Below are 18961 nucleotides of genomic sequence, written 5' to 3'. Positions count from 1 at the left end.
CTTCACTTTCAAGTCGGCTGTATCTGTGCAAGCGTCCTTTCGTAGAAGCTGCCCGAGCAAGAGGAAGATGGCTCCCCTCACCAACCCCAAAGGTGGAAAATCCGTGGCACAAGGAAGGGAAAGGGAGTTACTTCTGTCACAAGTGATCACGTCAGCTTTGCGAAGAAGGGCTTGAACCGAGGTGAGGTGGCTTCCCCGTCACAGAGATACTTAACACATGGGATAAGCGACTCCAAGGCACTACACTTTCAGGGTAGTTGCACTCAGGAAACCTTCAGACAACTGAACAAAACTGAAGCCACAGTGCTAAGATTCTCATGAGGACATCACCAGCCGCTGTATCTCTGAAGGCCAATTGTTAAATGCACCAGTTAATGCTTGGAGGGCACTGAAGAGGCCATCTTGAGCTTTCCAGAGACCCGAAAGCAAAATAAATGGCTAGTTTTCATATAAACTGCACAGGACATTTTACTCAATGAATACTGATAAAGCTCGCTTTGTACATAGCCTTCTTGCGAAGGATAAGGAGATAGGAAGAACATTTGCCCTCAGGGAGCTTACGCGCACGCGAGAGAACTGGCTCACACACAGATTAAGTCCATATAGAACGTCGTAGAACCTCGGCACAGACTCAGGGAGTCTAGGGAGCCTAGGGAGTGCCAAGAAAGAAGATGGTAGTTCTGAGAAAAGACACTGGGGAAGGCTGTACAGAGTAGGTCTTGTTGAGTCAGAAAGATTTCAACAGAAAGAAAAAGAACAGCACAGGGCAGTCCAGAAAGAAGGAAGGGTTGGCTCAAATCCCACATGAAAAGGAAGAGTGAAAGCCACACACAAGCTTTCCCATAGGTTCCTTAAAGATACAACTGGACAACGGATTAAAACCAAATGCGGTTACACCCAAAACTGGGAGAGCCTGGCCCACAAGCTACCTGCTCCAAGTACACATTTTCCCAACTTAGATCTATACGAGGTTAGAGAACTTCTACAACCTCAGAGCTGTAAGCCAGAAGGCTCTCGTGTGAGGAAACCTGGTTACTAGTTCTAGTAACTCACCACAAGACCTTGCATCAAATCCCTTCGCTTCTACGGACCTCCAGTGTTTCATCCGTCAACTATCTGGGGTGGGGGTGAGGGAGGGACTGCCCCAACACTGAAGGATTCTGGACCCCCAGACCGTAAATACCAGCAGGTACCCACTCCCACCCCCACCTCAGTCACCCTTATAATCAAACCATTTCCAGATATCTTATTTGGGGGCAGTAGCATCCCAAATTGAGAGCCACTGTAGTAAATGTTTCCGTAACCCAAGCCAATGGGCCCTGGGAACCCATTCCACCCCATCTCTCCCTGACTTCTTCCCATTCTCACTTGCCACATAAATATATGGACCTCATTGGTCAAAACCACTCAACAGCATCATTTCCTTGAGGCCAACCAAAATGGAAACCTGCCAATACTCATCTTTCCTCTCATAAAAACCTGTGAGGAAAAATGCCAAGCTGAGTGCCACACACCTACACCTCACGCTACCCTCGGGGGGCAGGGTCAGATCAACAGACAAGTTTTCATCTTCGGCCATCTGTAAAACTGATTTGATCGCATCCAAACACCGGCTCCATAGAATTCGGAAATTTGGGCTTTTGTTTAAGGTGACAGACCTGCCCTGAGGACCTCACCAGAGAACTGTCATACCCATAATGCAATATTAATGCGGAGTCTTATAATTCTTATTTTACATAAAAGCTTCATTGTGTGCCATATCCAATCTCCGCAGGCTACCTGCACCACATATTTTTATGAGCCTACATTTCAGCGCTCCAAGCCTACAATACACATAATTTTCAATTATGTTAGGGCAGCCCAGGATCACTGCCTATATAACATTACTGGTTGGAGGAAATGAGACTCGGCCCCACTGCCCAGAGAGAGCTAACCAGATCCAGATGGTGGAGGAAGACAGCCCCAGTCCCGCTGGCTTGCAAGGACTCCACAGTGACAGCTTCAACCTCTCCATCCCAATGCAACTTGATCCCACAGAATGGCTGGGCCCCCGCAAACCTGTGCCCATCCATTGGAAATAACTGGCATTCAGGCTGACGAGGCTCCTTTCGGGGAAATAAGTATTATGTCAGGATTTTTTAAAGGAAGTTATTAACCTCCTCCAAAAGTGATGGGTTTCCCAGGTTCCTTCATCTTCTACAATTGGTCCTTATTAATAAGTAAAATAAATAAATAAAGGGAAGAAAAAGGAAATTAGGTACGATTATAGCCTAGAGGAAAAGCTTTTCCTTCCTGGAGACACTAAGCAGCAGGAAATTCTATTCTGTTGGGTCCTAGAGAAAAGACCCGAAGGACGAGGCATCTCGGATTTACGAAAGGGCGGGAACCCCACACCACACTTTCCCCATGGCCCAACTTCGGTTTTACATCCTTTTGGGGAAGAGGAAAAAAAAGTTCCCACCATCCCACTACAAAAACAACACTGGGGCTCCGGCTCTCTTCCTTTCAGGCCGCTCAACGTGGAAATTATGAATTGCCTACAAAAACATTAAACTTTTCAGCAGACTGCAATCAAATGGGGCCGTGGGAATTCCTGCATTGAAAACTGTTGAAATGGAGTCCTGCTCAACTTGCATTTTGTAAATAATAATAATAATAACAATAAATGCATAAGGCCATCTTGACTTAAGTGTTTCATCCTTTGTTTAATACTAATGTTCTGCTCGTGGCCCGTTAGGGTTTTTCCCCAAATCCTATTTTATGATATGTTTCAGGGAGCTTAAGTTTAAGCTTCGGACCTGTGGACAAAGTCTCGAAATACATACAAAACCAATGGTCTGAACAGAATCAAACATTTTAAAAGCCTGTTAAATTGTCAGCAAAAAAAGAATAAGGTATGCAACTCTAACGTCTCCTCCCCCACTGCCCCTGATCCAAAAACAAGGACAAAGGGGGGACACCTGGGTGACTCAGGTGGTTAAGCGTCTGACTTCAGCTCAGGTCACGATCTCACGGTTCACGGGTTCGAGCCCCACAACAGGCTCTGCGCGGACAGTTCGGAGCCTGCTGGGGATTCTCTCTCTCTCCCTCCCTCTCTGCCCCTCCCCCACTCACACTTTCTCTCAAGATAACTAAATAAGCTCAGACAAGGAAAGGCAAATGGGGAGGGATCTTCCGAATCAGAGGGCCCCGCAGGATCCAGCTACAAGTGGGCCTGAGGGAACCTGCTCCCGAGAAAGGCACCCCCATCCTTGTGAGTACAGCTTCCGTAGCAAGGACGGTGAGGAGGGCTGCCCAGAGAACCTGAATCTCAGGGCTGCTGAGGTCACGGTACGAAGCTGACTTTCGAAACAAATGGAACCATGCAAAGGCCAATGATGCTGATGTCAAAGCTCCACATCCCTGATAAAACAACCAAAGCTGCTTGGCAGCTCTTCCATCTCACAGACGGGCAGGCAAGTGACGTCCGTCCCTTTACTTGTACGGGGCGGGGTTGGCAGACTTTTTCTGTAAAGGGCTACAGCACATATCTTACTTAGGCTTTGCGACCCATACCATCTCGGTTCTACTCAGCTCAGGCGTGGTTGTCACCAAAGCGGCCACAGTCCTGCACGGATCATGCCGTGGCTGTGTGCCAATAAAACTTTATCTATAGGACACTAAAACAAGGATTCCATAGGACTTTCCCGTGTCAGGAAATATTCTTCTTCTCTTAATTTTTTTCAACCATTTAAAAATAATAGAAAAACCATTTTTAGCTCACGGGCCATACAAAAAGAGGTGGCAGGACAGCTTCGGCCCCTGGGCCGCAGTTTGTCACCCCTGGCTTAGGGAATGAGTACGTAAAGACGTGATTTCAAGTCACACAGGATACATTCCTTCAGTGGGCCTTAAATCCAGACGTCGAACACGATTACTTGGTGGCCCCAAGGCGACGTTTTAGATTTAATCGTCACTGGCAGACTCCAGTTTTGGGGGAAAAGCTCGGGAAAGAATCTGAGCTCTCCAGCCATGACTCCCAGTCACAAGGGCTAACCACTAGACCACAATCTCGCCGAAATAACTATCCCTCCTTACCAAAATGGGAGTTTGAAAATCCCTGGGCAATTCTGACTGGAAGAGGTTCACGTGTTCAAAATTCTCACGCACTTCCCAGGAAACACTGGCAAATGTGTCACACGCCATGGAATCACCACGAAAGAGCGCCCGGCAGAAATTCCGCAGGTCATGGGTGATGTGCCCCGTGTGCTTTGGGCATCACCCTTCTACGTTCAGGAGCTGCTCTCTCCAGAGCTTCTCAGTGTGGGCAACCTTCACGCATCACGACGCTGGAATGACGCCCATGCTGGGCCAGTGTTGCCCACCAACAGATGGCATCAGCCCCGGGCTCAGGCAAGATGGGGAGGCAGGGGCCACCACGGGGCCTGAAGAGCCTGCTAAATGGAGAGGAAACCGGTCTCTTCTGGAAGACTAGGTCCCACAGAAAGCCCGTCACGCCGAAAAGGATTGGTCTTAAAAACTGTGAAGGCCTTGCGCTCCCCTCCCCTTCCTGGTAGATCGGTATCCGTTACCTGAGTACAAAAACAAGACACCGGCCTTTTCAATCCAAGCTATTTCTCAGCAGGGGTGCTTCTTCCTAGGAAAATCCATTGTAAGAGAATTCAAAGTAGTTGGAAACCATCCTCATGACAGATCATGACTGCTTAGTCTCGCTAACACCTGAGCACCAGAAAGTCACAAGGGTTGTGTTTCTTATAACAGAAAGTCGCTATTTTGTCCAAACACCCAAACCGAGAGACCACAAGCCACGGTCTATCACATCCAAACCCACGAATCCTTCCTCCTCTGCGAGGTGACCCTCCCCCCCACCCTCCCCGTGCAGCCTCATTGTGGGCCCTGGGGACTCTACCCACACCTGCAAGCTGGAAGGGGTGACACCACGATCGTAATGTTCACGCCATGCAACTTTACAAAACCAAAGGCCACCAGGAGTCACTCATCGTAGGAGGACAACGGAAAAACTTGAAGAGACGACAGGAAGCGCAAGTATGTGGCCAATGGGGCACGTGCATTTCTCCAGGAGCTCACGTTGCGAGGCTCACACACAGGCCTGTGAAAGATCAGGTTTACCTGTCTCTTTCGGAAGCTACCTCATTTCTCAGAACTGGAAGATGGGAAATTCAGCCCATCTTCTATAAATAATTAACTTTGCCCTGCGGGTCAGGGAAACCCAATTTATCTAGAATAGTTAAATTATAAGAAGCCGTGATTAATATTCTGTCCTGCCCTCTGAATCACACAGGTACCAACAAGTTTCCCAAAGCCAGCCCTGACCACATATAACTAACAGTGAAATTATATCAGAAGTCGTCAGAATCCCACAGGCTCCTCAGGGCCACCATTACAAAATTGGTTTGACCAACTTTCCTGCAGATGCAGAATGTGCCGGAGATTAAGCTGCTTTGTTCTAGGCTAAAACACAGCCCAAGAATTGCTTCTTTTGAAAAATCCCCCTAAGAGCCTAAGATAGAGGCTCTATTTAAAGAGGCATTATTTGCCTATAAAGTGTAACCGCAGAGAAAAAGAAAATTCAGGGGCGCCTGGGTGGCTCAGTCGGTTGAGCGTCCGACTTCGGCTCAGGTCATGATCTCACAGTTTGTGAGTTCAAGCCCCACATCAGGCTCTGTGCTGACAGCTCAGAGCCTGGGGCCTGCTTCCGATTCTGTGTCTCCCTCTCTCTCTGCCCCTGCCCCACTCATGCTTTGTCTCTCTCCGTCTCAGAAATAAAGAAACATTTTGTAAAAAAATTTTTTTGGAAGAAAAAGAAAAAGAAAATTCAGGAACGTGTGATTGTGCCTAGTCGGGATATAGCATAAGTGAGCATATACTATAGTTACCAAGAAGATGCTAAGATTGACTTTCGTTCTTACTTTTTTTTTTTTTTCTAATGACACCAACCATTGTAAGAACTTAGAAATGTTTCTCTGAAGTCCCTATCCCATTTCCCAACATAAAAGAAATCTGAGGGAGAGGAAGGGTATCAAGGCACCCATGTAAAACAATAATTCAATAGCTCTGCCCTCTATCTCCATGAGTTGGTTGCTACAGGATTTTTCAATGAAATCCTTACAGTTCACCTGTTTTTCTTCCTAATCATAACAATCTAAAGGATCCTAACGGTATTGCTTCACATTTAGGGAGCACTTTAGAGTTCAAAGCCACATTCACAACAACCCTATATAATAAACAAGCAGAAAGTCACAACTAACCTTTTACCAAGGAGGAAACTAAGGCCGTTAGAACGCTGACCCAGCTTGCCTGGGCTCCCTGGGTCAGCTGGCGTTCTGGTGCGCAAGGCTCTGGACCACCATGTTTCTGTTTCATCCCAACTCGCCTGAGAACTCCCCTCCACCTCCTTCGGTTTTCTTATCAACGGCTAGGCATCAGTATCTCAGGGGAACGTCACACAGGGTCCTCAAAGGAATGAACCCTCCTCTCCGGCACCTATCAGCTCTCTTCTCCCCCCAGGTCGCTGGGCAAACGTTACATTATTTTCCTCCAAGGCTACTAGAAAATCATTTCTACCAGAGCTACTGAGGCCACTGGTAGTAAGGGGGAAACTGAGCAAAACAAGCAAATAACAAACAAACCAAAAAAATCCCCAAACCGCAACTTGGCATTTCCTGTATTCTTTACCTCCCTAGCCCTTCAACACTCCCGTCCCTGAGATATTCTTGCAATTGCTAGGTCGGTGGTTTTGCAGGGAGGCTATGCTCTAGCGGCTCATGGAAGCACAGCTGAGTGGAACTACGCTGAGCCCTTCCTTTCAAAACCCAGATGCACACCCCTCCCCTCCACGGGGCTGCGGCCTGGGACTTCCTTCCATCATCCTGCAAAAGTCACTCTTAAAATCAAGGCTATGTGTTTCTGGGATAGCACGAGACTGAGAAAGAGTCCAGAAATCCACTTTCGAGGCCCACTTCCGCCACTATCTGGGCCATCACTTAGTTCTTCACTGGGCGGGCGACCTCTTCCCCACTCTGGGCCTAACTCTGTAGCAGGAAACTGAGGAAAATTCTCTCAAAAGTCCCATTCGCCACTGACTCACGTGTTCCTGCAGCATTTGCAAAGCACGTGTTCTGTGTCCTGCGTGGACTAGATATTCCAAGGCCTAGAAGAGTCATCTAAGACCCGGTCAATGGGACAATAAGCGGGTCAATGGTACAGGGACTAACACAAGGAAGGAGCAATATTACAAAGAAAGATTTAATTCATGATGGTGACGTGGTCCTACTGCTTCCAAACCTTGCTGGTTTGTCTAGCAAGACTTCTCCCCTGACCCACTCTGGACCTGCTAAATGCAACCATCTGGGAGTGGGCCCAGGGGTCTTTAAGTTTTTTTCCCCAACTCATCATGTGACCCTGATGACCAGTAATTAGCATAAACTATCAGCACTAGGGCAGTACCAATAAAGAGCATGTGTATACTTACAGATTCCACCACACTTTCTCAAAAGCTCTTTTATTAAACTCCTACATTGATGGTCACTACATCTCTTTAGGTGGTCAAAGCGGATCCCTCCAAAGCCGCTTTGAATTTTTTTTTAAGTTTATTTCTATTTTGAGAGAGAGAGAACACAAGTGGAGTAGGGGCAGAGAGAGGGTGGGGGGAGAGAGAGTTCCAAGTAGGCTCTGTGCTGTCAGAACAGAGCCCTACGCGGGGCTCAAACTCACGAACCACGAGATTATAACCTGAGCTGAGATCAAGAGTCAGACCCTTAACCGACAGAGCCACCCAGGCGCGCCCGTCCAAGCCCATTTTAAAAGTGAAGAAAAGCAGAAAGAAATGAGGTGACTGAGCCATGCAGTTACGAGGGATTCTGAACCGGAATGTAGATTTCCGACCAGGGCTCGCAATCCCTTCTATCAGACGGAGTAGAAGGAGCAGTGGGGAGGGAGGGCAAAACATTTGCAAGGGGACAAAAGAAATGGTGCAGCCCCCGCACCGACCCTGGGAGCCAGTGGGAAATCAGCCTCAGAGACCGTCCTGCTCGGTCATGACCAAAAGCAGCCCAGGGCAAACCACGTCAGAGTCTTCGGGCAGCCTCGAGATTGAGTTCCCCCAAAGAGGGCTGTGGGTCCCAAGCCAATGTCCACCGTGCCACAAGCGTCCACGTCCCTTGAGGGCCCATGTCCCTGAGGTCAGAGGACATGAAGCCACTGGAAGAACCTAGAAGCAGAAACCCTTGTCTTCCTGTCTTGCTCAAACATGTTGCCCATCTTCAGCCCCCACACAGGGCAGCCTAAACTCCTTCTCCACGGCCCCTCCTTGGGGGGAGGCGGGGGCGGGGGGTGACTAACAAATAACGAAAGCTCACATGCCACTGTAGGAACCATGAAGAGACAGGCCAAAGACGGCCTACTTCCTGTCACCACGTTTTCTTATGACTGCTCCTTTCAAAAGGCTCAGTCCAGTCCGGTTGATTGCGATGTGCTGGTTACCACCTGCTTGCCTACAAGCAACTCAAAGTGCACGCGGGCACCTGCAAGCCAGAAAAAGACGCCGAAAGACATGGGATGGCAAGCGTGGGCATCACTGGGGGCTCACCAAATATGGAGCACACCAAGTCTCGGCCGAGGACTGGAGAAGTATGTGGTGGTCGAGCCGTACGATGGAATACTATTTGGCAATGAAAACAAGCGATTACTTGCAACGGCACTACGCTAACTTAAAGAAGGCCAACAGGAAAGGTCACATGTTGCAGGATTCCTCCTGTAGGAAACATCTAGAATAGGCAAATCCATAGAGACACATATTAAATTAGTGGTTGCCAGGGACTGGGAGGAAGGAGGCATTGAGGAGTGAGTGATTGCTAGTGGGCATGGAGTTTCTTCGGGGCTGATGAAAATGTTCTGGAAACAGACGCGGTTCATGTTTGCGCACCACTGTGAACATACTAAAGCCCGCCGAACTGTGTACTTTAAATGGGTAGATTTAATGGTAAGTGAATTATATCTCATTGTTAAAATGGATTACAAAAAAAAAAAAAAAATGCATCAAGTCACTTGATGGTTATCGCATTCATTTCAAAGACCCAAGGGCAGGGGAGAGCACACAGTCACGTATGCAAAGACTCCACCCACAATGCCATAACGCCTCAAGAATGAACTGCGAAACAGGTGAACACACCTATTCTTCAAGGAAAAATCAGACCCTCCAAAGCTCCCCGGGAAACAAGCCATCTCCAAATGTGACTGGCTGGTGTGGGATCTTGGAAAAGGACCATTCCAAAGGCAGAGGACCGCTGATTCTGCCTGAAAGCTGGGAAGAACACAGCCCGCGCTGGGATAAATGCGCTGAGGAAGAGACCAGAGAGGCGGGAAAGGAAGGAAGGGCGTGAGAAGGCAAACCAAACAGAGAGGAGCGCTGGAGTCAGCAGAACCGCGACAGGTCAGAAACCTGAACCCTGTGTAGTCCGTCCATTCTCCATCACCCTGCGGCCTCAGGCAGGCCAGGATGGCTTTGCACCTCAGTTTCTCTAGCTAGAACATGGGCTTGGAACCACTCGCCTAGAGCCTCCCAAATGACTTCCTCGCCATATTTTCTTTCTTTTTTTTTTTTTTTGTATTTTTTTTATTTTTTTCAATATATGAAATTTATTGTCAAATTGGTTTCCATACAACACCCAGTGCTCATCCCAACAGGTGCCCTCCTCAATATCCATCACCCGCCCTCCCTTCCCTCCCACCCCCCATCAACCCTCAGTTTGTTCTCAGTTTTTAAGAGTCTCGTATGCTTTGGCTCTCTCTCCCACTCTAACCTCTTTTTTTTTTTTCCTTCCCCTCCCCCATGGTCTTCTGTTAAGTTTCTCAGGATCCACATAAGAGTGAACACATATGGTATCTGTCTTTCTCTGTATGGCTTATTTCACTTAGCATGACATTCTCCAGTTCCATCTACGTTGCTACAAAAGGCCATATTTCATTCTTTCTCATTGCCACGTAGTACTCCATTGTCTATATAAACCACAGCTTCTTTATCCATTCATCAGTTGATGGACATTTGGGCTCTTTCCATCATTTGGCTATTGTTGAGTGCCGCTACAAACATTGGGGTACGTGTACCCCTATACATCAGCACTCCTGTATCCCTTGGGTAAATTCCTAGCAGTGCTACAGCTGGGTCATAGGGTAGGTCTATTTTTAATTTTTTGAGTAACCTCCACACTGTTTTCCAGAGCGGCTGCACCAGTTTGCATTCCCACCAACAGTGCAAGAGGGTTCCCGTTTCTCCACATCCTCTCCAGCATCTATAGTCTCCTGATTTGTTCATTTTGGCCACTCTGACTGGCGTCCTCACCGTATTTTCAACCCCAGAGGATAACACTGAGTAAATGACAGGACAGTTAAGATGTGTTATTTCTTCCTCCAACAGGCACCCCGGAGTGACAAGCCAAAAACAGTTGGGTAACATGTTACCTTGTTAGCTACCGCGTAAATTGTTAGAGAAAGAGCCATCAGGTGACCTTTGAGAAACACAAAGCCAGAAAGTGACAGGGTCCTGGGGACCTGGAAGAGTTATTTTAAATACATGAATCAGCACGACTGCAGCAGACACTAGAATCAGGAACTTTAAAACATTCCTTCCTTTCTCCACAGCCAGGAGCGCTCAAGACCCGAGATCTTTCTGATTCGGTTCTGCTTCCCATTCCGTCGTATTTCTCCCCCCTCTTCCACAACGACAAAGGACAACGCGAGTCTCGGCAGTCAACAGGCAAAAACTAAAGCACAATTCATGTGCTTTAGTCAGTCCACTTAGGAACAAAACGCAAGACAGACCTCGGCTCGTGTCCTCAAATTCCCACTGAAATTGTGAACCGCGCCGGATCTCCCTCTTATTTGTGTTTCCCCTTGTCACATCTCGAACGATGCTCGGTGGCTCCAGCAAGGCCTCCCTGTCCAACTTTTTATTGTCCGAGGCTAGCTGTGACAGGCATGCAGAGATGCTTCGTAATGCTAACCTCAGGAAGCCAAAAGGTCAGGCAGCGCCTCTGGTTAATTTTGCTGGGGGAGGACCCAAACCCCCGAGCCAGGGCGAAGATTTAGTGAGGCTGACCTTCTGGAGGCCCCCGACCCCCCTGCACACAAGTCTTGCTGCCTCAGCCAGAAGTGGCCTGCCACTCAAGTATCATCTTGCTGTAACAAATTACTCCTAACCCAGGATTACGGCTCTTTCCAAATCCCTCCTAGAGAGCAAGGAAATAAACATTCTCTCCCAGGACTCTGCCCCAGTTGTTTCCCCTGTTGGTAATCCTTGTCTGTATTTGCTTCTCCTACAAGCCTTCGTCTGGGAGGTCTGCTAGACCATTCCGGCCCACTTTCCTTTCAGACATAAGCTGAATGTCTCAATTGTCCATTAGGCACAGTAAAAGATGAAGGCGGCCTTTCTGTCCGGAGGAGTCTCACACAATAGTTCTCTTTGCCCACACACTTCTCGTCTGACTGCAGACTCGACGGGCCTAATCCTAGTCACTCACGGAGCTCCACACCCCAAATTCCTTCCTAACGCCCCAGAGGGACGAGTGCGGACGCGCCGTGGTGAAGCTGTGACGCTCCCAAAGCACACGGGGGCAGAGAAGCAGGCCTGCCCCCCCACCCCACCCCCCCGAGGGCAGCATGCCATTTGGGGGCAGGCTGAATGGGGAGAAAGATCTAGAAAGAAGACGCAAGATAGGAGACTGCCGGCAGGAGAGACTACCTCTGACCCCATCCTGCGGTTTCCTTTAATAAACTACCAGGAGATATTTCGAGCACAATAATCTCACTTGGGCAAGGAAACACGGTTCTGCCCACTTCCAAAGTCTCCTCTGAAACCCCAGGATATTCCAGACCCTTCAGACAGACAGGGCCGCTTTGTGTTTTTAATTGTATACATACAGTGACCAGCATATGCCAAGAAGCAGAGGGCAGAACAATGGATGTTATAATCCACGTGGGTGATTTGAAGCGATAGGGATCTTAGGGTTGTTTTACGCGACACTTTTCTCCCTGCGGAGAGTGGCTGACAGCACGCTTGCTGACGCGTTCGGGGCCGGGAGGGACACTTTCTGAAATAACCCAAAGGCACCGAGGAGACAGAAATACCACCAACAATCCAGACACCAAATCAAATTCCTGTTTTAAACAAGGGGAAGGTGTGGAGGGGACAGCAGTGGAAGAAACTGAATTAGACGCTATAACTCATTCTGAAGTGAGCAAAGCCTTAATTTTCCCACGTGCGCGCCCCCGGGGCCATCCTCCCCTCTCTCGCCGGGGCCACCGGGCCTCCCCAAACAAACTTGTTCTCTGCTTCTGTGGTTTTAGTCTTTAAAGAACCTGGCTTGGAAAGGGGCGGTACCGATCTGAAGCTAACCGCTTAGCTCATTACTATGTCATCTGGATGGGAAAATCAATTCCAACAGCATCAAGTTTGGTTATCCCCTCCCCCGAAGGTCTGCACTATTAATAGCAAGGAAGTTTCCCAGGCTTCGGTTTATTTGTAATCGCGACCAGCCCTGACCACAGAACCTGGACATCTGCACTCCTAGAACTCCCAGGCACCCAGGAGACAGAATTTCAGGTCTCCGTCTTCTGACAGCAGCAGAAAGATGCGGAAGGTAGGCTGAACTTCAAGCAGGCAGAAAGATTCAGGTCAAAGAGTACTCGATCCCAGGAAAGGGCTAGGTAGTCGAGGGGGAAAACTAAGTTAACCTCTCTCTCTACATATCTATCCTGCTCCTGTGCTCCCCTGTGGACAAAGGTCACCATGTTATCTACCCGTCATGGAATTGGAAGACAGAACGTTCTAGAAGAAACAGCTTAGTTAAAAATAAAGCTAAAACCTCACTAATTCAGACTGGGGTGGTACAGCAGAATGGTTAAGAGCACAGCCATAGGACCTGGAATGCCTAGGTTCAAGTCCAGGACCCGTGGCTTCATGCTTCTGGGGCACTGGACAAATGGCTTCACTTCTCTAGGCATCCAGCCCTGCCCCTGACTGCGAGGTGAGGATAATAACCTAGGGATGATAGTGGTACCTCCCTCTCAGGATATACAGGAGTCATTAGTAGTGTCTGCACCACCAACCAGACCTGGTTTGATGTAGGAGCTAGAAGGCTGATGCGGTTCATGGTCACGGACCAAGCCATCTCACAGCAGGGAGTAGAAAGGGAAGAGAAGGAAGCAAACGCACGAAGTATGTAAATGCCCTAAGTTAACAGACTGCCCAAGTTGGGTGTCTGATGAACAGACCAGCTGACACAACCCGCCATGACCATCCACACGTCAATGGGAAGGTAAGGAATTACGCATTCAGCTATTTTAAATATATCCCTCCTTCCTCTCTTGTGTCCTGGCAAAGAGAATTCAACTCCAGCTGTATGAGGTTTTCCCAAACACCTGAATGAAGGAAGCCATCTCCATGAAGTCCCACTCAGTCCCCGCCAAGTACAGGTGAGCACACAGTCATCCCAACCAAAGGGCCTTCCAGAATCCGGCCTCTCACTCTGCAGATACAGGGGCACAAAGCAAATCACGTGCTGCCGTGATCAGAGAGGAAAAATGCTAATTCAGCAAATCGTTCATGCTGCGCCTTTCATGTCCCTGTGCCCAGGAAATACCCCAGAAGCCCCGCTCTTGCCTCCACAAGGTCCCCTTTCTCCTTTTCCTCTGGACCACTGAGTCCCCGCTGGGTTAATTCTATCTACTACTGTGAGGGCCCAAAGCAGCAAAGGAGGAGTCGTGGGGGCTGCATGCATTCAGACCAAGTTTCTAGGTCCCATCTCGAGGCAGCTCAGACCCAGGTTCAAACCCCAGCTCCAAAATTCCATTCATTCACCAAAAAATTTACTGAGTGCTTAATATGTGCCAAAAGAATTCGGTCCTTGAAGAGAGACTATCAGAGCTGACCACTTTCAAAGCAGGGTGAGCTCAGGCAAACAGTATCACCTCTCTGAGCACTGGCGCTTTCTCTTCTGTAAAATGGGAATACACACTAATACCCACCTCTCAGAGTTCTTCCAAGGATCCAATGCTTGGCACCATGCCTGGCATATGGCAAGTGCCTGGTAAATGCTAGCTATTACGTTATTAGCTGGCTATTACATTGCTATTAATATAATCAGCATCGTCAGAATAAAACTCCTTGAGATACCGCACGATTCTAAATCACCCAAGAAAAAGGAAATCCCAGGTATGCGTATTATCCAATGCCGAAAGAGAAATAAACACTTAGCCTGAAGTAAAGCAAAGCGACCACAAACATTCCTAATTAACCAGGCTTGCATTTCCTCACCCCTCCCTTCAATTCACTCACCCCTAGCCTTCTGGTGAAGTGGGATTTTTCTGTAACTACAGCTGGTCTCCCTTGTATGTCTGGTCTCCCCTTAGGTATGCCAAGGCTTAGATGCAGGCCTGCTGTTCCAAGCCACTGCACCTCTCCCCTCCAACTGGCCCTCGAACTTAAAAACATTTCTTAAAGGCCTGCAACCCCAGAATTCCAATTCTTGCCCCGAACGCTCTGCAAAAAGCCGACACACAGGGCACAAGCTGGCACACAAATCGTGGGGTTGCGATGCGTTAGGCTAAACATAGCAGCAGCTGCTTAAAGGCTACCAAAAAACTACACGAGATCATCATCCCAAAGAGGTTTTACAAGTGCACAAAGGAAAAGGGAAAAAGGAAAAAGAAAAAAAAAAAATCTCAAAAAGACACGGTCATTCTTCTCCCAGGCTGTGTCTTCATTTCTTCTTTCTTTAAGATTTTAAAACTTCGCCTGTTAAAAACATTGCCTCAAGAAGGGGGAGACAGTTGGGAAAAGGAAATTCAGAGAACTCCCTGGTGCCCCTGGTTTACCACTGTCAGGCAGAACACCAAGGGTCAGCCACTTGGCACTATGTTTGGGGACCATCTCCACCCCGTGGTTCTACCCAGGATCAGTGTGGATTTCCTCCTGCACTGACCACGTGCTCTGAGAATGAGGAAGGCAAAAGCACCAGCTGTAAACGAGGTATGGAGATGCCCAGAACAAACACATATGGAGAGTTAAGCTTCAACTATGGTTTAAAGAGTAGGAAGTCAGACCAAATCTGGTGTCTGAACCCCAGACCACCCCCGGGCAGGTTATTAACTTCCCTGAGCTTCAGTTTCTTCTTCTGTGAAATGGAAACGAACAACACTTCTTCCATCAGAGTTGTTTCCGAATCATGACCGCAGGCAGAGGCTTAGAACAGCCTCTAGCATAGGGTAAGTGTGCAAGAAATGCCAGCTCTTAGGACCACTGTCGTCCCTACGATGAAGTTCGTGTTCGCCACACTGGCGACCGGGGATGCTTCTGTCAGTGTTCAACGCTACAGTCTGTCATCAGAAACTTAGATTCCAGGAGGTGGAAATAAAAAGGGAAGCTGTGTGGTTGGAGAGTTAAAAAGGATAACAGTGAGTAGTAGAAACCAGGTAACACGTGAGATCTTCCTACAGGAAATGCCCTCTGTTAAGTCCTTTACCCATTTTTCAGATGACGTCTCAGGAAACTGAGCTGGGAGAGCTCAGGCAAGCAGCCCAGAGGTCACAGGATTTGGAAGTGAAGGTTATGAGGCCAGGAAACATGTCTGTCTCTCTGTGCCCCTGTGCCAAGCATGAATGGTCTCTTTAAGCCTCGTTTAACCTTCAACAAATATTTATTGATGCGGCACTTTGCCGGGCATTATGCTGGGTACTAGGCAGAAGAGACAGATCACAGAGCCTGAGAGTCAGGTGACCTGGGTGAAAATTCCCAGCCCTCACCCCACTTGCTGGGTGACAGTGGGCAGAGATTTCTGCTCCCTGACCTCTGGCTATTGTAAAACAATTCCCCTTCACCGCACCTCATAGGGTGGATGCAAGAATTCCACCGAAACAATATCTAACTACTTGGCAGCTTCTGGCGGAGCTTTGGGATTCATTCGACATCAGTTGCCCTCCCTCTACCCCCCCATACCCCTCCCATCTCCCAAAACCAGCCCTAGTTAATACATCTATAAAATAAAGATAATAGTGAGGTCTCTGAAAAGCACTTCGACTATAAAATATAATATGAAACATAAAAAAACACGTTGTTATTATTATTCCAGGGATGCACCCTGCCTCTACATCCAATTGCCTCACTGCCACTAGGAACTTGGTATTTGCACGGTCTCGGCAAAGCATACTCCTACCAGGCAGAGGCAACTGGGTCTTCTGGCCCTGGGGGGTAGATGATGGGGGAGGGGGAGGGGGAGGGGGAGGGGGCACTGGGCTGTGCAGGATGCTTGCATTTCCAGGCAGGAAAGAGAAGCACACAGCACTAGGTAGAGGCTGGATCCACACCGGGGAAGGCGGTGAGGGCCGGGGAGGTGGTTCTGCGCTCCCCCAATGGTGCCTCACCAAGTTCTCGGCCGGCTCTCCATCGGCATGGTGGCCACCGCATCTGTCTCCCAAGCCCCAGGTCAATCAAAGAGGCATTCCCAGGCCCCTAGAATAGGCCAGGCACGTTCAGGATGCCAGCGACCCTCCGGTGAGTGGTAAGGCAACATCTCTGCCCTCACTGACCTCATTATCTTCAGGCCCAGAAGATCCATTCGTTGCAACAGCACAATACACATACTAACTTCTCAAAAGCTTACCCTAGGGCTATAGCACTTCCCCAAATTTTAAGAGGCATCCACCCAGTCACCTCCTTTGTTTTAAGGAAGGGCACAGGTAAGGCAGCCCACCGCTAGCTCAAAAGTCACAGCAAAGAAGCCAACCGAGCGGTTGGGGTTGTCAAGTCTTTAACATCAGGAAAATCCACCTCCCTCGATGCCATCCACAGTTAATCTGGCAGACAAATGAGGCAGTAGTTCGCTTTTCGCTAAGGGGCAGGTGTCAAACCTGGCTGAAATCCACATGAAAAAATGTGGGCTGCCCATGTGACCACATGCACACCTGAAAAGTCAATATATCCAAAACTGCTTGTCTGTTTACCACTTTAAAAAGAAGAAGAAAAAAAATCAACCACCTTTTTAGCAATGCTTTCCTCTAGGTAATGGGATTACAAACAATTCTTTCTTGCTGCTTTATACTTTCTAACTCATTATTATGGGGTTTTTTTTCCCCAACACGTTATTTTAATCTTAAAGTGAAACTTTTAAAGAAAATATATTTGCCAGCAAACTACCAAATAGCTATAACTATAAAATTATGTATAACTATGTATAAATGAAAAAGGCCATGGTGACATTTGAATTTGGTTGTAGAAACTCAATTAGGTTGGTTTCCTCCTGTCCCTCGTGAGGACCTCTTCAAAGGCGATTCAGTCGCACGAGGAGCCCATTCTAGGATTGTTGGGATTTCAAGTGCTCTTTCCCGCTGGCCCCAGAAACGCACGGTCACTCCTGTGGCCCATCTGGACGCGGTTCAGATTTCCACCATCGCACCCATAACGACTTTACTCTACTTCCCGGTTCTCACAACTGCCTCCCAAGGTCACGTTCTGCTCCCCTCCAGCTCCTAGCACTGCAGCAGGCAGACGCCTGGCGCACAGGAAGTTACACTGAAGAAAAACAGATGCCTGGCCGTCCACCCTAGCAAGGTACTAACGAGGGACTCAGGACGAAGCGTGCAGGGGTGGCCGAGTCTCTGGCCAGCAGCCTTCCACCCGTCCCCACTACTAACATGTCAAGGGTCTGAGATGACACTTCACTACCCATTCCAGCACTCTCAAGCCTAAAGCACAAAGAGAACAACAGGGTAATACACCCCAGAGAGACCATTTAGTCTCCTCCCACGTCTGAAAAGGTTAATGTTTATTGAGCACCTACTTACTACAGGCCAGGCTCTGATCCAACACTTCCACAGTTCTGTAATCTCCACCACCACTGATGATATAAATGTACCTGCTTCTTCAGCGGGGAGGGATGAACACTAGCGGAAGGAATTACATTTCTCAATGTCTTTTAGCGGCCAGTAGTTGGTCTATCACCCAGCACTGGGCACCCTCCCTAATTATGCATTGTTGACCCAAACCTCATCTTACTCAGCTCTCTCCAGCCCTCTTCAACACACTAAATTTCTTGCTTTGCAAAGAAGATGGATTTTCAAGAGCAAAGATCTACACGGGCCCTTCCCTGGAACTCAGTCTGCTCATCTGTAAAATGAATATAAACATAATTCCATTTGCAAAGCCCCAGTAAAAATTAAGGAAGGCAATGAATAGGAGGACCATTCAATTAAAAAAAAAAAATGTTTCTTCGGTCTTTTTTCTGAGAAATAAGGTAACCAGCACAGGAATGCTTGGATTCCCCCCAATGACTATGCTTTGTCTAGTTGATTCTGCAAGGTGCATGCCGTCCAAGCAACAGACCATTGGGTAGAAGGGAGAAAGTCCACACTGACCACGGAGGGTGTCCCTAGGTGGCCAACCTTCCCTTCAGCTCAACTGCAAAGGGCAACACCCAGAAGAGCCCTCTGCCCTTCCTCCTTCCCAGTCAGGCTCCAGCCAAGGGGCGTAGAGTTCCCCCGAGAATTTCCATTTAAAGGTGTCCCGGTCACATCAGCCCAGCCTGCAAAGGAGACTGTGTGCGCAGCTGAAAAGTACACCCGAGGAGGAATGAGGAACACAAGGTGCTTAGCTCCTGCTCCATCACTGGGTAACTTCTCTGCTCCCTCATGAGTCAAATGGGATAATACCTACTTCCACCCATCGCACAGGACCCTTCATTGGAGCAGGCGCGCCTGGCTCATGGAGGAAATCATTCAGAAAAGTCTCAGGCCCTGCCCCGCATAGTACTGCTCTGCGGGACTCAAATCCCTCATGATTTAGGAAAGGCTTATAAACGAAATCCAGGGTTCCTATAAGAAACTGTTCGGGTACGGTAGACATACATCCATTTTTGGCTTTGTCGCAAACTAGGATTTGAGTATTACTGGC

General features: G+C 48.4%; 1 protein-coding gene across 33 annotated transcripts in view; it reads right to left on the bottom strand.

The window, feature by feature from the left end:
* Positions 1 to 18961, bottom strand: part of TCF7L2 (transcription factor 7 like 2) — a 205252-nt gene that overhangs the window by 128225 nt on the left and 58066 nt on the right. Inside the window, exon 1 of one of the 33 annotated variants that reach the window (XM_053207153.1) lies at positions 4078 to 4562. The exons of the other annotated variants lie outside the window; for them this stretch is intronic. Within the exon in view, the coding sequence (XP_053063128.1) occupies positions 4078 to 4185 (108 nt within the window). The 5' untranslated portion in view covers positions 4186 to 4562. Of the gene's footprint in view, positions 1 to 4077; positions 4563 to 18961 lie in introns of those variants that run through there. 33 annotated transcript variants of the gene reach the window in all.

Source organism: Acinonyx jubatus, chromosome D2 (genome assembly GCF_027475565.1).
Source record: "Acinonyx jubatus isolate Ajub_Pintada_27869175 chromosome D2, VMU_Ajub_asm_v1.0, whole genome shotgun sequence".
Taxonomy (NCBI): Eukaryota; Metazoa; Chordata; class Mammalia; order Carnivora; family Felidae; genus Acinonyx; species Acinonyx jubatus.
This window is presented reverse-complemented; position numbering and strand designations above follow the sequence as displayed.